The 21,140-nt window shown below is 41.8% G+C and overlaps 1 protein-coding gene across 4 annotated transcripts in view; it reads right to left on the reverse strand.

The window, feature by feature from the left end:
- STON2 (stonin 2) overlaps window positions 1–21,140 on the reverse strand; it is a 69,910-nt gene that overhangs the window by 44,885 nt on the left and 3,885 nt on the right. For 2 of the 4 annotated variants that reach the window (XM_061463743.1, XM_061463744.1), the window contains exons 2-4: window positions 9,941–10,153; window positions 9,272–9,526; window positions 2,152–2,349 (exon numbers count right to left, since the gene is read on the reverse strand). In XM_061463743.1, coding sequence (XP_061319727.1) covers window positions 2,152–2,349; window positions 9,272–9,526; window positions 9,941–10,028 — 541 coding nt within the window. In that variant the 5' untranslated portion in view covers window positions 10,029–10,153. The remainder of the gene's footprint in view (window positions 1–2,151; window positions 2,350–9,271; window positions 9,527–9,940; window positions 10,154–21,140) is intronic. The other 2 variants (XM_061463745.1, XM_061463746.1) reach the window with 2 other exon arrangements.

A 21,140-nucleotide genomic window follows, 5' to 3' on the forward strand; every position in this document is an offset into this window, starting at 1 on the left:
CAGAATGGGCGTTTTGAGAAAAAAAAATGCAAATCAAGTACTTGATTCAAGTCAGGTTTAAATAACTGAATTTCTGGAGAGGAAAGAAGAACACGATTACGCATTTTTGTCCACTTACACCCTGTGAGGGTGGGTGAACAACAAAAAAGCAGCCAGAACTGCCACCAGGTCCTCAGCTCCTTCACCTCCACAAACCTTGCCTGATGCCAGCAGGCACCTCCAGGGGTGGCCTGGGAGCCATCCCATGAACAGGAGCAAACATACGTGCTTTGTTCATGCTTCCCTTTTGCAAACTCCATACCTGGCGGTAGGAAGACTCAGTGTATTTCTTACTTCAGGTTCCTATACCACTAAGGCACTAAGGTAGTGTATCTTATGTTTTAGCTAATGACACAGCCATCTTGCCTATATTACCTACCTTTTTTACTTTTGAAAATCTATAGGTGATTGGAATTTTTTTTTTTTTTACCTGCTTTGCTGATTTAACAGTTTGTGACTGACTGGGATAAAAATGGAGTAAGGTTACACGCAAAGCTTCTATTTAAGTATCATCTTTTGGCCCTAAATAGCAAATAATTCTGTATGTATGTCAGCGATATACAGCAGCACTTTTGCCTCTCATCTCTCCATATGATTCAAAGTCATATGAGCTGGGCATCCCTCATTTCCCTTGCTCACACGGAGACAGCCCCAGTGACAACATCCACCTTTTGGCAACTTATAACAAATCAACAAGAGAGCAATATCCGGCACATGCTCCAAATGAAAATTCTTACCTTTCACCCTAATAGACATGAGCTCATCAGAACAGAACTGATGCCCACGCTGGCATCCAAACAGCTGGCACACAATGACAGCTTGCCTATTCTTTCTACCGGTGCTTTCCAAACTTGGAGGTACAGACAAACAGAGCATTCTAAAATCAAAATGGTCAGACTGACTGTAGTAAATATTATTCAAAGAAGGAAAGGCCTTTACTTATCCAAAGTAAACACTATTTCTCCACAAATCCTTTCTCTTAAGCACCCAGCCAGTACCTACCCATGTTGCTATTTATGAACCTTCCTTGACATCCAACCCAGTTTCACTGAACCATAAAATAATACTCTTTTCACATGATGTATGTATATGTTTCTTATGGAAGGGATGTGTGACCTCAGTGGGACTTAGGAAATCCATTCTCCCAAAACAGATCTTATTCCACACATACTGTGACATTCACCAAGAGAAAACACATTAAATACCTCAAGTGTGAGCTATCATGACACCAGTGAATCAATTTTTATCACCAAACTGGGTAGCTACTGACCTTCCTCAGCTTGGGGTGAACAGCTTCCAACATACTGCAGGTGCTTCCTCCTGGAGCTGTGTATTTGTATCCTTTTTGTGTCCTGACATGCCAGCTCTTTCTATGCTCTGTGAAAGTTTGTTTTGTTATTCAGGAATTCCTGTCATCCCAATGCTGCATGACCCAGGTTACACCACTCTATTTCTCCTCATCCAGAGGAGAACGGAGGAGCAATGAGCTACAATGCCATGCAGCACATTTTTCCACATTCAGGACGCCATCTGAATAGTTCCCTACAAGGTCAGATAAAGGATCCTTAAATGATCTAAATCTACTATTGAACCACCCTCTGTCATCTCCTACACTGTCTCTGAATTACTTTATAGCAACAGTGCAAAGCACAGTGCAAAGAATGCAACCAGCAGCCTGGATGTATGTCTTGGCACTCTGTGAAAGAGAGGGGCATGTGGACCCGCCTCAGCTGTATACACTGGCAAGCTAAGAAAATTTCTGCATAGAATTTTAGGAAGGGCATCCAGCTTCTCCCACAAAATACTGAGAACCAGGCCTTAGATCAGCTTAAGTGGAATGGGAAAAACAGAAGTGCTCCAACATTTTACTCAAGTCCACCAACAGGTACATAGTTACACTTGGCTGTTTGGGTGCCTGTACATACTATGGGGTGTGTCAAATCCAGACATGTATGTGTTTTTTTTTGAGAATTGGACTAGAACAAAATGCTAGTCTGCCTAATCCTGGAGTTTGTACTGCTCCGGATCCATTCCCCATAGCTCACTTCTAAGCACTGAGCTTGAGTAGCACCAAAAAGATTTGAGATGGAAGCTTGAAGGCTTCTCTCTTACCAGCTGAGTCTGCTGCAGATGTTCTTCCACTGGTCAAGTCCTCAGTGTTAACTGACTGCAGATCTGTGTAGGAGGGAGCAATGCTTGGGCTGCTGGTGTCCTCAGAGTTGGTTGTCCAGCTGCTCTCAGAGGCATGTGCCTGCTTCTCAGAAGAGCTGGAGGAGGGGCAAGTCCAGCTGGGTGCTTTTGATGGAGACACTGGATTGCAGAAAACAAACAGGTATTGGTTAGAGACTTACAGGGCAATCTTCCAAGATCACTCTATATCAGTGTACCGAAACTCTGTAAACATAAATTCCAACATCCACAGCAACAGTTATTTTATAACAAACACATAGCAACTTAACTAGTGCCTGCACTGTTAACCCTCTGGCACTACTCGGCTGTCTGCCTTAGATCCCATACTGCTGGCTGCTGTGCGTTTTCCTGTTGTTCAACTACTGCAGAAGCTGTGACTTTTCAAACCAAGAAGATTTCATGTTTCTGCTGCTGCTAAGATCTGAATATCTGTGTTGTGCAACACAGTGGAGTTTTTATAGTACCACAGCTTTTTATAAATAATGTTATTAAGCATTCCCTATCTGTGACACCCACTCAAATGTAGTTGTCATCTCAGGAATGCTCCACATGGGAGGAGAGTATAAAAATAAACTGAAATTGACCTATTGATGGGCACTAGAAATGGCTTTTGTTTCTGAACATGCAGGATGGAATGCTGCAATCTGAATTAACTGCGTAACATTTCTGCTCAGTGTAGGCCAAACATCCTGTTGTACTAGCCACATTTGCATGTCAAAGACTTAAGTCCTGCCTAACCATCACCCAGAGTTCAGAACACAGTCTTATACATCCACTACTATGAATTCCTGTTGTATACTCTCTGTAGTGCCTACTCTTTGTCCACAATCTCACATAAATGTTCATAACAATGGGTGACTCTAAGATGTGATAAAAACAGTCTTGCTGAACTAAGAAAAGGTGCTGGTAGAGACTAATCCTAATTCAGTGTCAGCATAATAACTGTTTTTTGAGTTAATACATCTATGCTTAGCTTTTAAACCGACAAAGATCTCAACACAACCCAAATCTTGCAGTTACAGAACTACTACTAACACAGAGGCTCTCTTCACAGCATGTAATACATAAACAACCCTTATTCCTTATTACTCTGAGAGATACTTTGGAAGAGAATGGCAAAATAACGTTAAAGATTATCTCTCTCTCTCTCTACTCCTTCCAAGTGGTGTGAAGGGACACTATGGAAACCTTGCTGTATGCACAGAGGGAATATCCAAACAATGCTTCCTGCCTTACCAGCTGAAAAGTGCAAATTTATTTTATATAGCTGCACTGTGATTCTCAGGTAAGCATGCACTAATGTATTTTATCTGTACAGCTGTGAGCTGTACTGAGCTGTTTCCAAGTAGAATCCTCATCCTAAGGATGAGGAGCTGAAAGTCAGGAGATCTGATTCCTTACCACACAGGTTGACAGTTGTTGTGTTAGTGACATGACCAAAACCCCCCACTTCTCCCTTCAGTAATTCTACACTGTGTTGTGTTTGATGACTGTAGAGAAACAGTGGCAAGTGTATGATTATGATCTGTTGGTTCCACTCTCAGGCCTTTTGTTAAACATAGCATGAGGCATCTGAAAGTCATCCTTAAAAGTTCACCTGAAATTGCTTTGACAGACACAGTGCTTTATTTGGGCATAGAGGACCAGCTGAAAAGCTGAGCTCCACATGCAAACCAATAGCAAGAGCCAGGGATTTTAACTATGTTTTCTACATGGTACACTGGAAATTGTGGAATTATTTTATAAAAAAAAAACTTAGATTTTTAGCATTTCTTAAAGTCAGACACAGCAATATGAAAAACATAAGCTAATTTAGAAACATGTAAGGTTTAATAACTCATATACTGTCAACTTGATGTGCTTTCCAAAAACAATTTTTGTCTAAGAGGGAGACTAACTGTAATACTGTTGCAGAATATTTCTATATAAGGGAAAATTAAAGTTATTCCAGATAAGTTGTGCCACTTTGGAAGAATATGATTATTTGATCTTTCTAAAGAATGAGACTTGTACTTTGGAAAACTGTAACCACAGAGAGCTTTTCTGCAACAGATATTCTTTAAAATATTACTATAGTCAGCTTCCACCTATGACTGTTCCAGGCTCCCCCAACACTAACCTCTGGAACTAGTAAAAGTGCATTTTCCCCTATGCTGAGCCAAACAACAATCTATCAATCTCAAAGAGTAAGACAAGCAAAAGTAAACTTCTACATGTTTAGGTCCGTCTTCAGATGCTCCTGCTGCTCTTCAAATTCCTGGAAGCACTGAAACCAAACTCATAAATAAAGTAGGACTTTTTTTTTTTTTCCTAGAAAATTGGAATCTGGTCTGTAATGTCAACAGATGCAGATTCACAGCCTTTCAGCTGCAGAAATTTCTTGGAAATCAGTTTACAATGAAAGACCAGTGCCAGAACTTCCCCTAATATGCAAATCCTGTAGCATGCATAGGATACTAAAAATCAACTCATTGATTCATTTCAAACTAAGAAATGTTTACTTCTATGTGCATTTTAATTTTCTTGACATGTTTGTTCCTAATATGATGGATTGGCTTTTAGCATGCAGATTTACCTGTAAGCATTCATTCTTCTTTGATGTTTTGAGGACTCGTTCCTTGATCCCTACACTGTATTACAATCAACCTTGTTAGCATCCATTCCTTTCCTACCATATAGCACCTCAGATTTTCTGATTTTAGGACAGCATCAGATCTGGTCTAGTTTTAGGCAGCTGATCTTGTGTTGCATGTACTTCCTATTTGCATACAGAACAGCACTAGATGGTTAAATTGAGATTTGCCTTAGTGTGGGGCAGCCTCTCCAGGGACATGGTAGGAGTCCAAGTTACTTGAGCCATTTAAAACTAGACAAAGCTCTTGGAAGAAGTGGGGGGTGGTGTGTGTGTGGCGTGTGAATCAGATGATGTAACAGATCTTGCCTTGCTCTAGTTTTGGTCCTTTACTGAATACCTCATTGAATTCAAGAGCACAGAGCTAACACTGGCAGAATACAAAATCGAGAGCTGGAGGCCCATTGTGTAACAAATGCAAATGTCGTGTCACTGGCTGGCTGTGATCATTTACAGATTGTGTCATGTTTGTGATGCAAGCACTTGGGTGAGCCTAAAACTCTCATTTGTCATTTTTGCAGTATCAATTTGACTAGCCTGATGGTAACCATGAGAAAAATCAAATTTTTACTTTCCCCAGCAGAAGGAAAATGGGGAAGAATGCATCATTTCTGCAAGTAAATATTTCTGTGGCTTTGCCCAAGAGTTACTGTTACCCCCTGTGGATTTGGCAACTGTGAGTTGTCTATGCATAAACCTGAACAGCAGAAATATTTTGAAAGAAAGATTTTGCCTAGCATTTAGTCTGCCTGAACCTAGTAGAATGGTTTACAACAGTGTCTTAAATAAAGATAATTTCCACTAAGAAACTCACAATGGGCACTTTTCATTTCTATACCTCAGGTTTTGACTGTTCTTCCCACCTACCAAACTCTTTGCCTGTGTTTTCAACCTTGTTTCTTGCTATCAGTCCCCCTAATTTCTGCTCCCCCAGTTCTGTCTTCACTTTTCCCAGGACAACAAGGGTCCAGCATCAGCCTTGGTTTTCTTTTAAGTGTATTTCCTATATGATAACCACTACATTGCAGTTATCTGCAAATTACACCTGGGTCGGAGCAATCCCAGGCACAGCTACAGGTTGGGCAGAGAAGAGATTCAGAGCAGCCCTGTGGAGAAGGACTTGGGGGTGTTGGTTGATGAGAAAATGAACATGAGCCAGCTTCAGTGTGCGCTTGCAGCCCAGAAAGCCAACCGTATCCTGGGCTGCATCAAAAGGAGCATGACCAGCAGGTCGAAGGAGGTGATCCTGCCCCTCTACTCTGCTCTTGTGAGACCTCACCTGGAGTATTGTGTGCAGTTCTGGTGTCCTCAACATAAAAAGGACATGGAACAGTTGGAACAAGTCCAGAGAAGGGCCACGAGGATCATCAGGGGACTGGAGCACCTCCTGTGTGAAGACAGGCTGAGAAAGTTGGGGCTGTTCAGCCTGGAGAAGAGAAGGCTGCATGGAGACCTCACAGCAGCCTTCCAGTATCTGAAGGGGCCCTACAGGGATGCTGGAGAGGGACTCTTCATTAGGGACTGTAGTGACAGGACAAGGGGTAACGGGTTAAAACTTAAACAGGGGAAGTTTAGATTGGATATAAGGAGGAAATTCTTTCCTTTTAGGGTGGTGAGGCTCTGGAATGGGTTGCCCAGGGAGGCTGTGAATGCTCCATCCGTGGCAGTGTTCAAGACCAGGTTGGATGAGACCTTGGGTGATATGATTTAGCGTAAGGTGTCCCTGCCCACGGCAGGGGGGTTGGAACTAGATGATCTTAACTTCCTTTCCAACCCTAACTATTCTATGATTCTATGATTCTACTATTTTTTTTTCAGACTGAGCACTTTGGGATAAAAAATTGCTTCCAGGGGAACATGTGTAAAAATTCCATAGCCCTAAGGTCTGACGGCATTTCTGCCTCCTAGGGCCCATCCTCCCTACTCTCATGGCACTCTGGAAATGCCACATCACAAGCCCTTCTCAAAGTACGTTTCCAGGCAGCCTGGCCATCAGCCTGGGCAATTATCTAGTCAGCTGTGCAGCTGCTTCTGCATGGATAGACAGACAACTTCCTAACAGTGCTGGAGCTGGGACAGGAATGTGGCTCGGGGTGCTGAACCTTCACGATGTTGCTCTTCACAGCTGCCTGCACAGGAAACAGATTTCAAGCGTCTCTATCCTTCTCACACCAATCCATCTGTCCATACTTGGCCTTTATACTCCCCACCCCCCACCCGGCTATTTGCTATTGTTCTTATGTGGGCTGTTTGCTACTAGAAATGAGTAATTGCTGTCACCACAGGGTTTCCACTGGGCCTGTCAGCATATCCCGGTTCTAACACAAAGTCTCCAGCTTTGCTGCCGCCCATAGGAAGAAGACGTGACCTGCAGATTAATTGAGAACAACCGAAGGCTGAAGTTTATCCTACCTCTTGCTGTCAAATGCCCCTCAGAGCTCAGAATAGTGGGCCAGAAGCAAACACCTGTGATCTCTTCTGCCCCATGACCTTCCCTTTAGAGGCTGTCAGGTGCAGTGTTCAGGCCATTTATAATACGGGGTCCAGAACAGGAGTGGGACTAGCTCACAAAGAAGGATTTTAAAATAGCCACGCCACTTCCTTAGGGGTTCTATACAGTTAAAGAATAACAGCTTTCCGGAGAAGGATTACATGGAGTACCTCCTGATGTGACTGCCAGGGGAACCATCCTCCTCCACGAATCTCAGTCAGATGCTAAACATTTGGGTGTAAGTACCCCCACCAGTGGCATGGATCACTTGGGACAAGACTTTACAGGACCACAAATGGGTGCCACCTTCAAAACCAGTATGTTTTTGGAAAATACTCTCTGATCACCGCTTTTGGATATCCTAGACCTCTGCCTACAACCTAGTGTCTCCTGTGACTGAAAACACAAACCAAGAGGCAGTGCTTTTGCCAAGTACATATCCTAAGCCTAAGCCTGGACCGTGTCCCTGTTAGGATGGGAAATCAAGTAACGCACCATGAGATTAGTTTTATGGAAGACTCTTTGTTATGGCTTTATTTAGGCTGAGCAAAGAATTTGGGTTTTTTTTTAAGCTCAATAAGAAGGCGCATGTTAGAGTTTTCCATTCAAGAAGGATATTGCAACATCAGGAAGGAAACACAGTGTCAGAGCAACCAACAGCTACATTTGAAAAAGCACGTGGCTGCATGGGTAGGGGTAAGGATCATCTAACCATGAAATTAAATAATAGGGAGGGAGACCACCTCAGTTTTACAGGTTTACACTTACTGGTGCTCTTCCTTCTCTCCTCACCACCATGATCAGTAAGCATTTACAACTAACAACAACCAACAAATAAAGATAGGAAGGTCTTAAGCAAAACTTAACAGAAACTTCTTTTTTCCTGAAGATTCACCCACCTCTCCTGCACAAAAGTCTAACCACTGTCTCAGATTAGTCTATAGCATCCATAAAAAGAGCAAATGTAAAACTACTGGGTTTTACCCAAAACCCAACCCAAAGTTGCCAATCCAAGTTTTCTGATAGAAGCATTATTCACATTACAGGGAGTATTTGATGGACCCAGTAATCAGAGTAAAGCTGTAACTCTTTTAAACTGCTTTAATAAATATCAGGAACAAAAGGGAATTAAGAGAGAATCTCAAGTTAAACATGAGAAAGTAAACTAATGTTTATTTGGGCAATTGCTCCACAGCCTCCTGCATGGAGAGCCAGAAGTTTGTTCATACACGAAAGCTAGAAGCTTATATAGCCATATCAGTTAGCATAAGCTGAGAAGGCAAGCCAGAGGCTTTGCATGCACGTTTGAAGTGTGTCAGAACAAACTCTTACATTTGAAAAGTGCACGCAGTCCTGGAATTACGGTCAACTTTGGTTGCCTTTGCAATTCTCCACCTGCTAAATCACAGCACCAAAAGACAGCAGAAAGTATTTATGGGCACTGGCACACTAGTTGTTGGTCTCACTAAGCTTCCAGCAAAAACCATACAGGGATATGAGCAGATAAAGACTAAGAGTACAAAGGACAGTGATCACCATTCCCTCAGTTCCAGATTACAGAGGCAAACATGGCTCAGACTTTTAAGATGGCTGTTCATACCTGTACATAAGAAATGTCACTCCTGAAGACACTACTATATTGTTTCCCCATGAATGCATTTCTCCAGGGTCAAGGCATAAGTGGAATGAATCACAGAAATCTTTCATTTTCTTTACAAAATTAAAATACTGCTAGTTCAACCCAGAACAAAATTATGAGACCTTTTTGAAACCCTGGTAACATTAGCTGTGCCAAAGTTCAGTACAAACTAGTCAAAGTTCAACCTCTGAGAAAAGAAAGAACAAGGAAAAAAATCCTGTAGGCTCTCAGTGTATTCTGTTATGTTACTGGAAGGGACCTTTTCATGCATTTGCCTCACCTGCTTGCGCATGGTTCGATGGAGCACTGGTCCATGGCGCATCTTCAAACTGAACCCAAGTACTGATGGATGATGACAAATCAGTGCTGGGACCCATATGGTTCCCAAGCACAGCAGAATCCACCTTGGGTTGGTCAGCTGCATCTTCCTGCTCTGTGTGGGAGAGGTCTTGAAATTCTCCATCCGCATTGTGGTTCTCTTCTGAGGAGGTGTCTGACGAAGAAAAACATTTCTCCAGAGGCTCCTCAGTCCTACCTAAAAGAGAGATGAAAACAGAATTGGTAGAACTCACCATCACTTCATTGTTTTTTACTGAAATACCTGAATTTGCCATTAAATATAGGCAGAAAATGTCCTTCACCTAATGTAGTTTTTAGACTAACACTGGGCATAGATTTGCACTTGATTATAAAAGGTGAGACTTCCTCCATATCTCAAAGGACAGATCCATACCCTGTAACAGATCTATGCTAAGGAAATCTCACATTAGAAGAGTATTTAATACTTTGGCCCAATTTCTCCCGTTATGCAAGGGTAGCAGGAGATAATTCAACCTCTGCACACACTGCTTACACTCAGAAGGCAAGCTCTGTGATGCCAGATATCTGACAGTAGTTGGTCTAATTCAAACAAAGTCTCACAATGTTCAAAGACAATCAGACAGCTTACCTCGTGGGCTAACAGGGAGGAGCAGCTCATCACTGAAGGACACCCACTCAGACTGGTGGGAGGCAATGACACTAGTCAGAGAAGTCATATTCGCAGCAGGCTACTCATCTTCACTTGGGGATCATAAGGAGGAATTAGAATGGGAGAGAGGCACAGTGAAGAGGAGCCAACAGAGGGAAACACCTCCTTTGCACTTTCTTTTCTGTTCAAGCGCTGTTAAGATAAGAAAGGAATAAATCATGTCTTTTATTAAATGGGAGAAATAAGTGCCACCGTAACCAATTTATGTATGGCAGGCACAGTACTGTCAAAGTGCTGCCAACTTTGAGACAGGAATGTCTCCTGTGTCTAGAGGGGGGACACTTAAGCAACTCCTTAACTAAAGCATCTGACGGTCTTCAAACAGCCTCATGTTAAAATCATCAATCACAAAAACAATGGTTTATTCCTTACCCAGGGAGCCATGCCTCTCATAACCCCAGCATGAAAGGTGGTAAGACTCTCCCAGGGTTAGCAAACTTCAATTATGATGGAGCTTAACCCCAGTTCCAGGATGTCAGCATGTCCTTGCTCATCTTGCTGCTTACAATGTCTGATCCCTCTTAAGAGCAAGCAATAAGCTGCATGTCTCACTATCAATAACGTTTATGTAGCTGGTTCTGGGATTGTGATAGGTTGCCCATCATTCTCATCATGGTCTGGGTATGAATATATGTCCTCTCAGCCAGTTGCAGTTTCAACTCTGCTGCTAGACTGGAACTTCACAATTTTAAAAAACAATATATTTGATGTTGTTTGGAGTTAAGCATGATTTTGCTGTAGCCCAGCAAATGTTTTCACAGGCACAGCAACTTTTAATTAGTATGCACTCCAATAGAATGTACCCCACACAGATCTGGGAATCTGCTAGATGGAATGTGCCACTGCAAAAGGCTCTGGTTGTTGGCTAGTAACTGAGGTTAGGTCCAGGGACAGAAATTCTCTGACAAGCACCCATGACTGCTTCAGATTTGCAGACCACTTCAAAACTCTCAGAGGACTATTGCCTCCTCCTAGGGAAGCATGTGAATTAGGTACCCAATTATATCAAGCATTGAAGCTCTTGTTGCCATGGTACTCAAGTACTTGAAAACACTAAAACTCAGACTTGGCTATTCCAAAAAACTTTAAGTGGCAACTCTTGGCCTGCTGTCTCTCACCTAACTAAAGGGTTTTTTTGGGTGAAACTTCAAGTTGATGTGCAAGAACAGATACTTCACTGAGACTTCTGTTTACCCTACATTAACAACATTTAGGTCCAAAGAGCAGACTGAAATTTAAATGCATTCACTCTAAGCACTGACAACAGGAAGTTTGTCATTAAATAGCTTCCAGTATGATTATTAGCCTTCCAAAGGCAGGTCAGCAAATAAAAGCTGCACAAAAGAGCTGAAAACTTCAGAATTTTGGAAATCACAAACCAGCCTGACACTCAGAGACTTCATGGGCCCGCGTTCATTGTCTGAAGAGGAGTCTTTTCAAGCAGAACTGAACACAAAATGTACAGTTTTCTGCAAACACAAAAAAAAAGGATTCCTGAAGAGAATCTTGATGGTTAAGTGCAATTTGTCAGAAGATTGATCCTCTCTCCATAGGCTTTCTGGAGCCTATGGCACCTCACAGCCAGTCACCCTGCATATCTTTCCCTTATTCCACAACCAATTCCCTAGTGCTGGCAGAACAGCTGCACTTGAGCCCAAACCACTTTTCCTCTGCTCCCATGGCAGTGTGGACAGACACCTCTGCTTGCCTTGCACAACATCCATTCTATTACTAGCATTCTGGGTGCTATTAATAGAAACTACAAAGCTAAACATAGAAGCAAGCTAAGAAAAGAAAAATAATCAGATGCTTAGGATCACCTGGACACCATATGAGCAAAGGAGAGGATGATCTCGGCATCTTGCTTTCCTCGTGTGACTAGTTAAGCTGCATGTTTTGGGCTTGTTTAAATATCTGTAATCAGGTCTCCTTTTCCCAAACAAATGAATACTGACCTCTCCTCTCTCCTGGAAAAGTCCTGACAGAAGACTGAAATGTCAGGAAATTAGAAAAGAAAACAGTTTACCTTGCCCTTAATGCACAGACACTCCAGTAGAGGCATGAAAGAAGCAAGAAAACAGACTGCTTCAGCTGTCCAGGCATGCGGGAGATTTACACCATTATTTTAGGATGATTTTGCTCTTTTAACCTACTGCCCTGCGACAAGCACACTTTTCTAAATCCACTCAGTACCAGACAGCAAAATTTAAAATACTTTAAAACAGATAGTGAGCACTTAGAGCCCAAAAAAGCAACAGAGTACTACGTAGTGCAGCATGGAGTGCATACTCCACCTATGCAAATTCCCCATAGCTGGAATTATCTACAGACTTCCCAGTTTGGTAAAGGGAATCGTGTTGACTTATCAGAGTTACCACAGTTTTTTTGACAAGCGGCCTGAAAGAGAGAAAAGTCAGCCTGAGTGTATCATAATGTCAGAGATTCTCAGAGTAGAGGCACTCTGAAAATGCATGTATTAGGATGAAAAGAAAATAAATTAAGATGACACATGACTTTCACGGCAGCACCACTGAAAAAAAATCCCATAATCCATACAGTGATACTGTTTTTCTTGCTTATATATTTCCTTACAAACCCAGGGACCTAAACATTAACTGGTTATTGTAGGAGACTGTGTCAGGGACAATAAATAATGGTCCATGGCGAAACACACAAAGATAGAGAAGTACCGTTTGTCTGCTTTGTCTGCTCCCCAGAAAGTCCTGCTTTGGTTCCTACCTGGACAGTTCCGCTTTAGAACTCCCCAGAAAAGTCTCAGGCCTTGAAGACCTTTCTAGATACTGCTGGCCACTTCTTCTGACACAGGCTGGCCCCCTGCGTCAGAATGAGTGTGCATTTTTGTCAGTATAAAAGCCCGAACCTCATGTGATGTGGGGAGGCAGACCCTCATACCACCCAGGTCAAGACTGCCTCTGCGTGGACACCCGCTAAGGTTGAGCCTGCCACCTCACACTGCAATGATGATTCTCAGAGCTGGTTTCCTGATCGTCTTCACAGAGTCCTTGGGGTTGGTAAGATAACCAGACATCAGAAGTATCCTTTACTATCTCTATATTTTCCTATATTAATAAACAAGTTGCGAGTTCTCTATTTGTCTCTCATTTTCTCTCACCTGGAATCCTCAAACTCTGGAACAGAGACCATGCAAGGGAAAACAACTAGACGAGCTGTTAAATTCTCCATAGCAGAAAAAGAAACTAAGCCAAAGGGACAGTAAAGAAAGGAAAGACTCTGACCATGGCTTTTGTTGTAACAATAAAGTTTCACTACCACCAGGAAAGTCTCAAGGAAAAATACGGCATTTTATCTTGACCACGTGTTTGGCAAACCTGTACAGACAAAACAATGCAGTAGCACAAACTGAGGAATGATCGCTGCCTTGGGCAAATTTCCAAGTGTAAGAGAGCTCAACTTGCCCTGTTACAAGGACTGACCATCAGTACAGCATGACCTGAATAATAAACAAGCTCCACATTGAAAATCTGTTCTCAAGCATCAAAAGGAAGTCCTCAGTACTTCAGGGTGCCACAGCAAAACCAAAACCCAGTATAAATGACAGAGAAAAAAACCCCAACGAACCAAACCCCCCCCCCCAACCAAACAAAAAACCCAAGCACCAAAATTTGAGATGCCCAGTGAAATAAAGGAATTGGATTTTATTATTATTACTGAAAATACTAGTCTCTGCCTAAATGCCTAGGTAAACTTACCATATTAATTACCTAGGTAATGACAGGAATAAAGTAATATTTTACTATTCAACTATTGTATTCTTAATATGACAATCATATTTTCTTCATGTATAGAAATTATAACTTGTCCTAAGAAAATCTTTCAGGTTTCAGAACACCAGGTTTCAGAACTTACCCCAGTTTCAGTTACTCCAATTCATACATGCCCCTTCAAATTCATACATGCCTGACTTCAAATGTTGCTTAAGCAGCTCAAGTTACCTCTTGGTACATAGAACACTCATACAGAAACTCTCAATATCTAAGCATTAGGGCTCAAAGGGAGCCAAACAGATGTCCCTTGTGAAACTCCTGCAGCCTCTCTGGAAGCAGGAATGGCTTCTCCCATTACAGATTACACCTAAGTGAATGGTAACAAGGGCCTTGATAGAGCTCTGTCCTCTGAGCTTGGTCAAATCCACTTTTTGCCATTACCAGGCAGGTCATTACTGCTGTCCCCTGGCAATTTCAGACAGAGATGGAGTGAGAAGGAGTGTGGTATTGAATGTGACTAGAGCCATGTTGGATGACAGAAAAGCAGTGGGGGTGTCCCTGAGCATGGGATCCAGAGCAGCCACACTAGTTAATGACCGCAGCAAATTATTCCAATAGATACGATCTGCCTAAATCCACACTGCAAGTCAGCGATAGAAGCAGTGTTAAAGCTGAGTTGACCTGTAATGTCCTTATTTTCTATGTACCACAAAAACCCAGCCACAAAGCATAAAACCATGTCCTACAAATACACAGCTTTGTTGTAAGCTCACATTTCCTAACAGTTAATACAAGAAAGCTTGCAGGGAACACGTTGGCAAGAAAGTCATAAGCATCTCCCTCAGGAATATTTGCGTCAAGGCTAATATCTGAAAGGTCAACAGCTGATGTTTTCTCTACACAATTTATCTGCCACAGAAGCTCCTGTTCTCCAGAGAGAAAAAAACACCTAAGTTCTCCTGCAGGCAATACCAGGCAGTTAAGAAGGCAATGGTCTCTCTTCTTCTAGATGCATCATAACAAGGGCCAGTTAGACAAGATACTGTTTAGCAGGCTTCAAAATCTGATACTGGAAGAAAACAGTACAACATCTTCTTCTACTCCTTGCACTTCCAAGAACTTCAGAAATGTAGAAAGGCACCATAGAAAAGCAACAATTAGAAATCAGAAAGAATGTACAGCGGGCAAAAAACAAGGGAGCAAGCCAGACAGAATGTTTGGCAGTGATAGCTCACATCCCCAGTCACACTGGCAAAGTATAAGCTCTACATTTCAGGACTTTAAATACAGCTCACTGTGAGTCCATGATGCGTTCAAAGTGTAACTGAAGCCTCCAGTCATGTAATTGCATTAAAATTTGAAGGATAATTTCCTGAACTGCTAGCCTTCCAACTCAAACAAGAATCCGAGGTAAAGATCAGCAAATTCTCTTACCATATAGAGCGACATGGTAGCACATTAAAACTAGATTAGTACAAGATCACAGGAAAGAGGCAACATGCCAATTTGTTTAGCAGAACATTTGCATCTGTAAAATCTGGGATGATTCCCCCCCCCCCATTAGTATTACACAAATATGAAAAAAAAGTAAGCAAAACACTAATTTAGAGGTTTGCCTTCCCCAGGGCTAGACTAATTCAGACTCACTTTACAGATCAGGTTTTTCTTTGGTCAACAAAATTCTGTTGGCAGTAACAGGAGGCAACAAGAAATCTAAGTGCAGTAAGCAGAGAGAGGTTGGTAGCATCATCTGATGAAAGGGTGAGTACAAGGTCCTCACCATTCTTCCTTCTCAAGGACTCCACAAGGCAGAACTTGAAAGCAGCACCACTCCCAGACATCCAAACCTGACCATTAAGTACATCACACTTTTGTCTGCTTCAGGATGGTGAATTTGCAGTATTCACAACTATTGCACAACATAATGCTATAATAAGTGATGTTCCAAACCATAGTATGGGAAGGACACTGAGCTTAAAAACTGGTTTCTTCTTTCAAACATGAAAAAGGGAATAATACAAGAAATTCATAGAAGAAAGCTTCCACTGAGCATCCCAGTTTACACATGCGATATTGATGCTTTTATATGTTCTCGTCTAAACTGAGCATAGACAAGCTATAGCCAGATGTATTCCACTTACCAAACCCTCCAAAAGCTATTGTACTTTACTTGCTGCTGTGATGATTATCAAGGTGTGGTATTTAAGTTATCTCACATAATAACCATTATGTTCTACAATTAACCACCCTTGAACCAACTATGTCATTGAGGCCTGACATCACTGAAAACAGCCATCAAGAGGTGAACACAGATCACAGAGCCCTGCCTGTACCTATCCTTCTTCTAAACTAGGACTAATGACAGAAGAAACAGGGAGGTGAGTAAGCAATCATAAGTTTGCTGGAATATTCTGCTGCATGGTAAACACTCTTTTAGTAAACACACATCCTGGCCTGTATGAACTGCCACCCTGTTCTGCCTGCCAGGTACTAACATTCCAGGATTGCCTGTATGCAACAAACCACTGCTTGTACAGTGAATACTGGTAAGCTCAAAACCTGATCCTGCCTCCATTAATAAAAGGAGAGCCAGCATAATTCTTCCTGTGCCTCAGGACTAGTTTCAGTTGCACACATGAAATCAGGGCTTTATCTTCTCAATTGCAATAAAGATCGTTTTAGAAGTTAGCTGAAAAATCTTCCCTGAAAATGGTAGGTATAATTAGTTGCCATTAATCAGTATCAGTTAAACTCATTTTAGACTAAGAAAGCTAGGGGAAGAAAAGAAAAAAAAAAGACACACACACAAAAAAAAAAAAAAACAGGAAAGAAAAAGAAAGAAAGAAGTAAAGCCCTCAAACACTAGCCACATTCAAGACAAGGGAGAAACTGGATTCTATAGACAGAGATGCTTCACTGGAGGCTGTATGGCTACAGAAAGGATGGGCATTCATCTAGCTGAATTGTGAACAGGAGAACAGATTCAGAGTAAGGGAAAAACACAGAATCCAACTGTGAAAGCATCAGGAAGACAAGGACCATTGAGGAAGCGATGCAGTCATGAAAGAAAGCAAAGAAGTTTTCCTGTGCTGAATGCTGGCTGGAAAGAAAGATTAGGAATACTGAGTGAGAAAGTCATCACCAGTTCAAGCCTTCTCTGTTACTTCTATATAACTAACAACTACATATATAAAAGTAACTTCTATATAACTGCACTTTTACGTAACATCTTTTATAACTTCGAAGTTGTACCAGCAGCTTGTCCCTTGCCAGGGAAAAGGGTTTAAAAAGGGATGTTTATTACAAGGGAGATCCCTTTTGATTGTTATATATAAAGGCAACCTTACAAACTGTGGCTGTCTCTCAGCTTAAGGAAGTCCTGCATGATTATTTAAAGCCAGACAAATAACAACACTCTGGAAGAGGTATCACAGGGAATAAGCCTGCCCTGGCAGAAAACTCCATGGATGATCCAACTGGTCTTTCCTCATTTCTAGTGCCTGGAGAGTCAGTTGAGATTATGCAACTTCGTGCGATGCGAGGTCACTGCAGCCCTTCAGGGCAATTCACAAATATCACGTTTGTTGTCACTCTCTATTTTAGACATTCTAAATATAGGCCTATTAGACTTGATGGTGCTGTTCGGTTAGCATGACTACTCCTGTTCCAAGAGAATGAAAAGCAACTCCAGGAAAAAAACATGCCTGTGCAAAGATTGAATTTAAAGGGACTTTAAAGTTAAATGGAATTTAAATTTCCCAGTGCAATAGGGTAGAGTTCATTGCTGATAATGAAGTTCAGAATACTCTGTTTTCTAACTACCAACACTTTGGCATCATCTGGAAAGGTGAGCAGCAGCTGCTTGTCGTTATGGTACTACCCATTTGATAGTTAGCTATGCCTGTGAGACAGCAGGCAAGCTTGTGCATTTCAGAAGAGGAATTCAAGATATTTTGCCATCTATCTGCATGAGACACATGTAAGTGCTGCAGGGGTACACTGTGAGAAGCAGACCCCTGTGGCATATGGAGGCATCAAATCACTCATATTTTATTACACTCAGTATTTTGCTGAGGAACCTAGAAGAGGAGCCATTGCAAGTATGAGTATCAACAGCAGGAAGAAGGACCAGTTGCATCTCACACTAAAAAGCATCATATAGTTAATACCGACATTTCATGCGATGCTCATCTTTTAATCTGACACAAATGTCCAGTTATGAAGCATTCAGGGTGTTGACAAAAACACAGTATTATACATTGAAATTCATATGAATTCACTCCCACAGTGTGTGGCACAGTCCCTGGTTTCACAGTGCTTGGAATGCCTCAAACAAACAGCCACTGCACCAATGCATCTGTGAGGCTATCCACCAGCAGATCATAAACCAGAATGATTAAGAAGAAAATAAAAGCCAAAACCCAAACCATGGACAACAGCTAATCACTCAATGGTTGGGGCACTACTGTCAAAGTAAACTGTCAAAACTGGCACAGCAGGGAGCTAAAAACCAAAAACTGCTGGGTAAGCTTCTGTAATGGCAGCTCCTCATATCCCTGGCTTGAGACAGTGGTACACAAGTGCTGTATATGCTGTATGTATAAGGCGCATGTACTCGCACATGGTAGAGTGAATCTAAACATATGGGTCTTTATAGGTACATGAAAAAAACTCCAGTTTTCACACAGAAATAGGAATGTGATATGATCTTTCAAAATTTCGTGTTTTGAGGATATGGAGTAATTTGGAGCTGCCTACTCCAAATCAATCCTCTTATAAAAGAAAAAAAAAAAAACAGAACAACAAACAAACCAAACCAAGTGAGATATTTCACTATTCTTTTCATACAACTAACTCTTCAGTTTCAAATAACAGGCATTTGTTTTATCAGTAAATCGTTTAAAATGTAACTGCATTAGGTGACCAGCCATTCTGGGTATCCCAAAGGGTGCTCTAGTTGCCTACACTTTCAACTTATGTACGTGGAAACTAAAAGATGAAACTCACATGGTAAGACAAGTGAAGTCACAAACATACTCAGCTCTCAGTTGGACTTGGTTAACACAATATCCTGCCTCCCAAATTTTTAGACAAGAATTTAATCCATGTTACGTTTCTGGGTGTTGTCAGATATTGTGTAACCCAAAGGTAATTTTCTTTGAAGGAAGGCATCAGGTCTGACTTATGCATCACCTGTTTTGTGTTAACTATGTGCTTTAGTAGAACAATAGTGTACAAAACCCCGCAATACCTAAAAACACCAAGACGACCCCAACCCCAACACACCCTTCCCACCCAATCTCCTAGAAGTGTAAGATAGGGTTAGGGTTGCCTTGGAGACTCTGTAGTCTAGTCAGGAAAACAAAGCAGAGAACTTTATGAAGACTTTACTCACTTGGTTGAAAAATGAACATAAAGCACTGCAGACACAGGGATGGATCCTGGGCACTTCGGTACAACAGCAAGGACTTTTTTCATTAAAAAAATCTGGAATCTGGATATCCTCCTCTACGCAATCCCTCTCAGGTAATACTAGCAGCAGTGCTGTCTGTGCAACAGCACGGCTGCTCACTGAGCCTGCTCTACAAGTGGAAGTAACGCAGTCAGGTCACCTCACTTCCCCACCCAACCTTGTGTAGCCATAAGCGACCACGGTTATCTTGCTCCTCAGCCCATGATACATCTCAGTTGCACAGCGTTAAGATATGCGGAAATACCAGTTCAAGGCAACGTTAATGCAGCGTTACTGCTCTCTTGCCAGCTCTAGGGAATTTGAGCCCAGCTAACCTTTGGCAAAGACTGCCTTACCCAGTGGACATGTTTTGGAAATGGGATGCAGACAAGTAGATTTTAAAGTGTTTGAGATATTTACCTCCCTCTCACAAAGGCCTAGACCCTCAAGGGGACTGGGAGTCTGTTTCTGCTACCAAGACAGAAGTTGTACCTCATGACTTGCTGGCAGAGTTGCAGATTTGACACTGGCATAATTCACATAAATAAACAAAAGCATGTTACAAACCACCAAAAATCAGCAGAATTACAAGAATTACAGTTTTTTTCAAGACAGCCTTCTTGAAAAGAAGGAATTATCACTTCAAAGTTAATTCCTGTTTCAGTATCACTGAAGACCTTAATGCAGCTCCCAAAGGTCTGTGCCCACCCCCGATCAGCCTTAGCTCCAAACATACTAATATCAATAGCCTGGATTTAATAGAGGGACAATTTGCAATCTTTTGGGGGAAAAAGTGAATGCTGGTGCTACTCTGAGCATGCACATAGTGCAGTAAACTAACACGTCTGCCTCAATGCAGAGAGATTGGACAACTAGATTGTAGAAGACAAAAATGAGTTATTTAGAAGGGGAAAGCACTGATCTGTGGAACCTATTTTACCTCAGTTTTATCCCTTTCGGTGACATTTGAGATTCTGGCAAATCCATGCACCTATCAGCTGAGATCTTACTCCTCATGCTGAACTCACATACCTTGTAATTTGGAATGAGATTTAGAAACACGCAGTTGAAGTTTGCGCTATATATAATTTTTATAACTAGGATAAACTTTTTAGCCAGGTAAGTATTTGAACTCCAGTGAACTGGAAACAACATAGATCAGAGAGAAAGAAGCATTTCTGGTAGTGTCTGTCCTCAGGAGCAGCTAGCAATTAAACAACTAACCCTTAAACTCCATAAGCCAAATTCTTCCCTACAGCTGTTCCACTGAAACTACTTTATTAGAAAACAAACTGGGCTTGTGCTGTGGAGCACGACCAGCTCAGGTTCCAGTTATGCAGCTAGTAATACTTTTTCTTTTCAAAAACACTTAGTAGTACTTTTTCCATGCATTTCCATCACCCACACAACCACAAAACCACCATGCAGTTCTGCAAAATGCTACCTTCTGTTCACAAGAGGCCCCTGCTTCAGACCGCAAGAGAAAAAAATTACTATATCGTATACTCACCCCCTTTTTCAAAAGTCAAGATAATTCTTTCATTTTATTTCACAGCTGGCAAACCCAAGAGCCCACAAAGAGAATTAGTTGCTATAAATATTCATGCCTATAAATGCCAACTAAAACTTGGCCTAAAAGAGTATAATGAAACAAGAAACACAGCTCAGCAAAAAGACATCCTTTCTGTCCAGCTCACCAGGCAGGTCTGCTGCCCTTGGACCAGGAGCTCTCCTCCAATTCCCAGCTCCAAAACACACCGCCTGTTCTTTGCACATTAGGGTAGTTCTGCACTACTAGAGCTCCTTTCTAGGATCCTGGAGCATACCGGTCAGTTCTGTCCTCTGTTTCAAGCTGAAGGAATTGTGCAAGACATGTAGTTTAGTCACCTCAATAAAGCAAGATGGATCACATCTCATTTCA

The sequence above is a fragment of the Pezoporus flaviventris genome, unplaced genomic scaffold (assembly GCF_033815535.1).
Source record: "Pezoporus flaviventris isolate CSIRO_AGI_PZ_B2104156 unplaced genomic scaffold, CSIRO_AGI_Pfla_v1 ptg000036l, whole genome shotgun sequence".
In the NCBI taxonomy this organism is placed as follows: domain Eukaryota; kingdom Metazoa; phylum Chordata; class Aves; order Psittaciformes; family Psittacidae; genus Pezoporus; species Pezoporus flaviventris.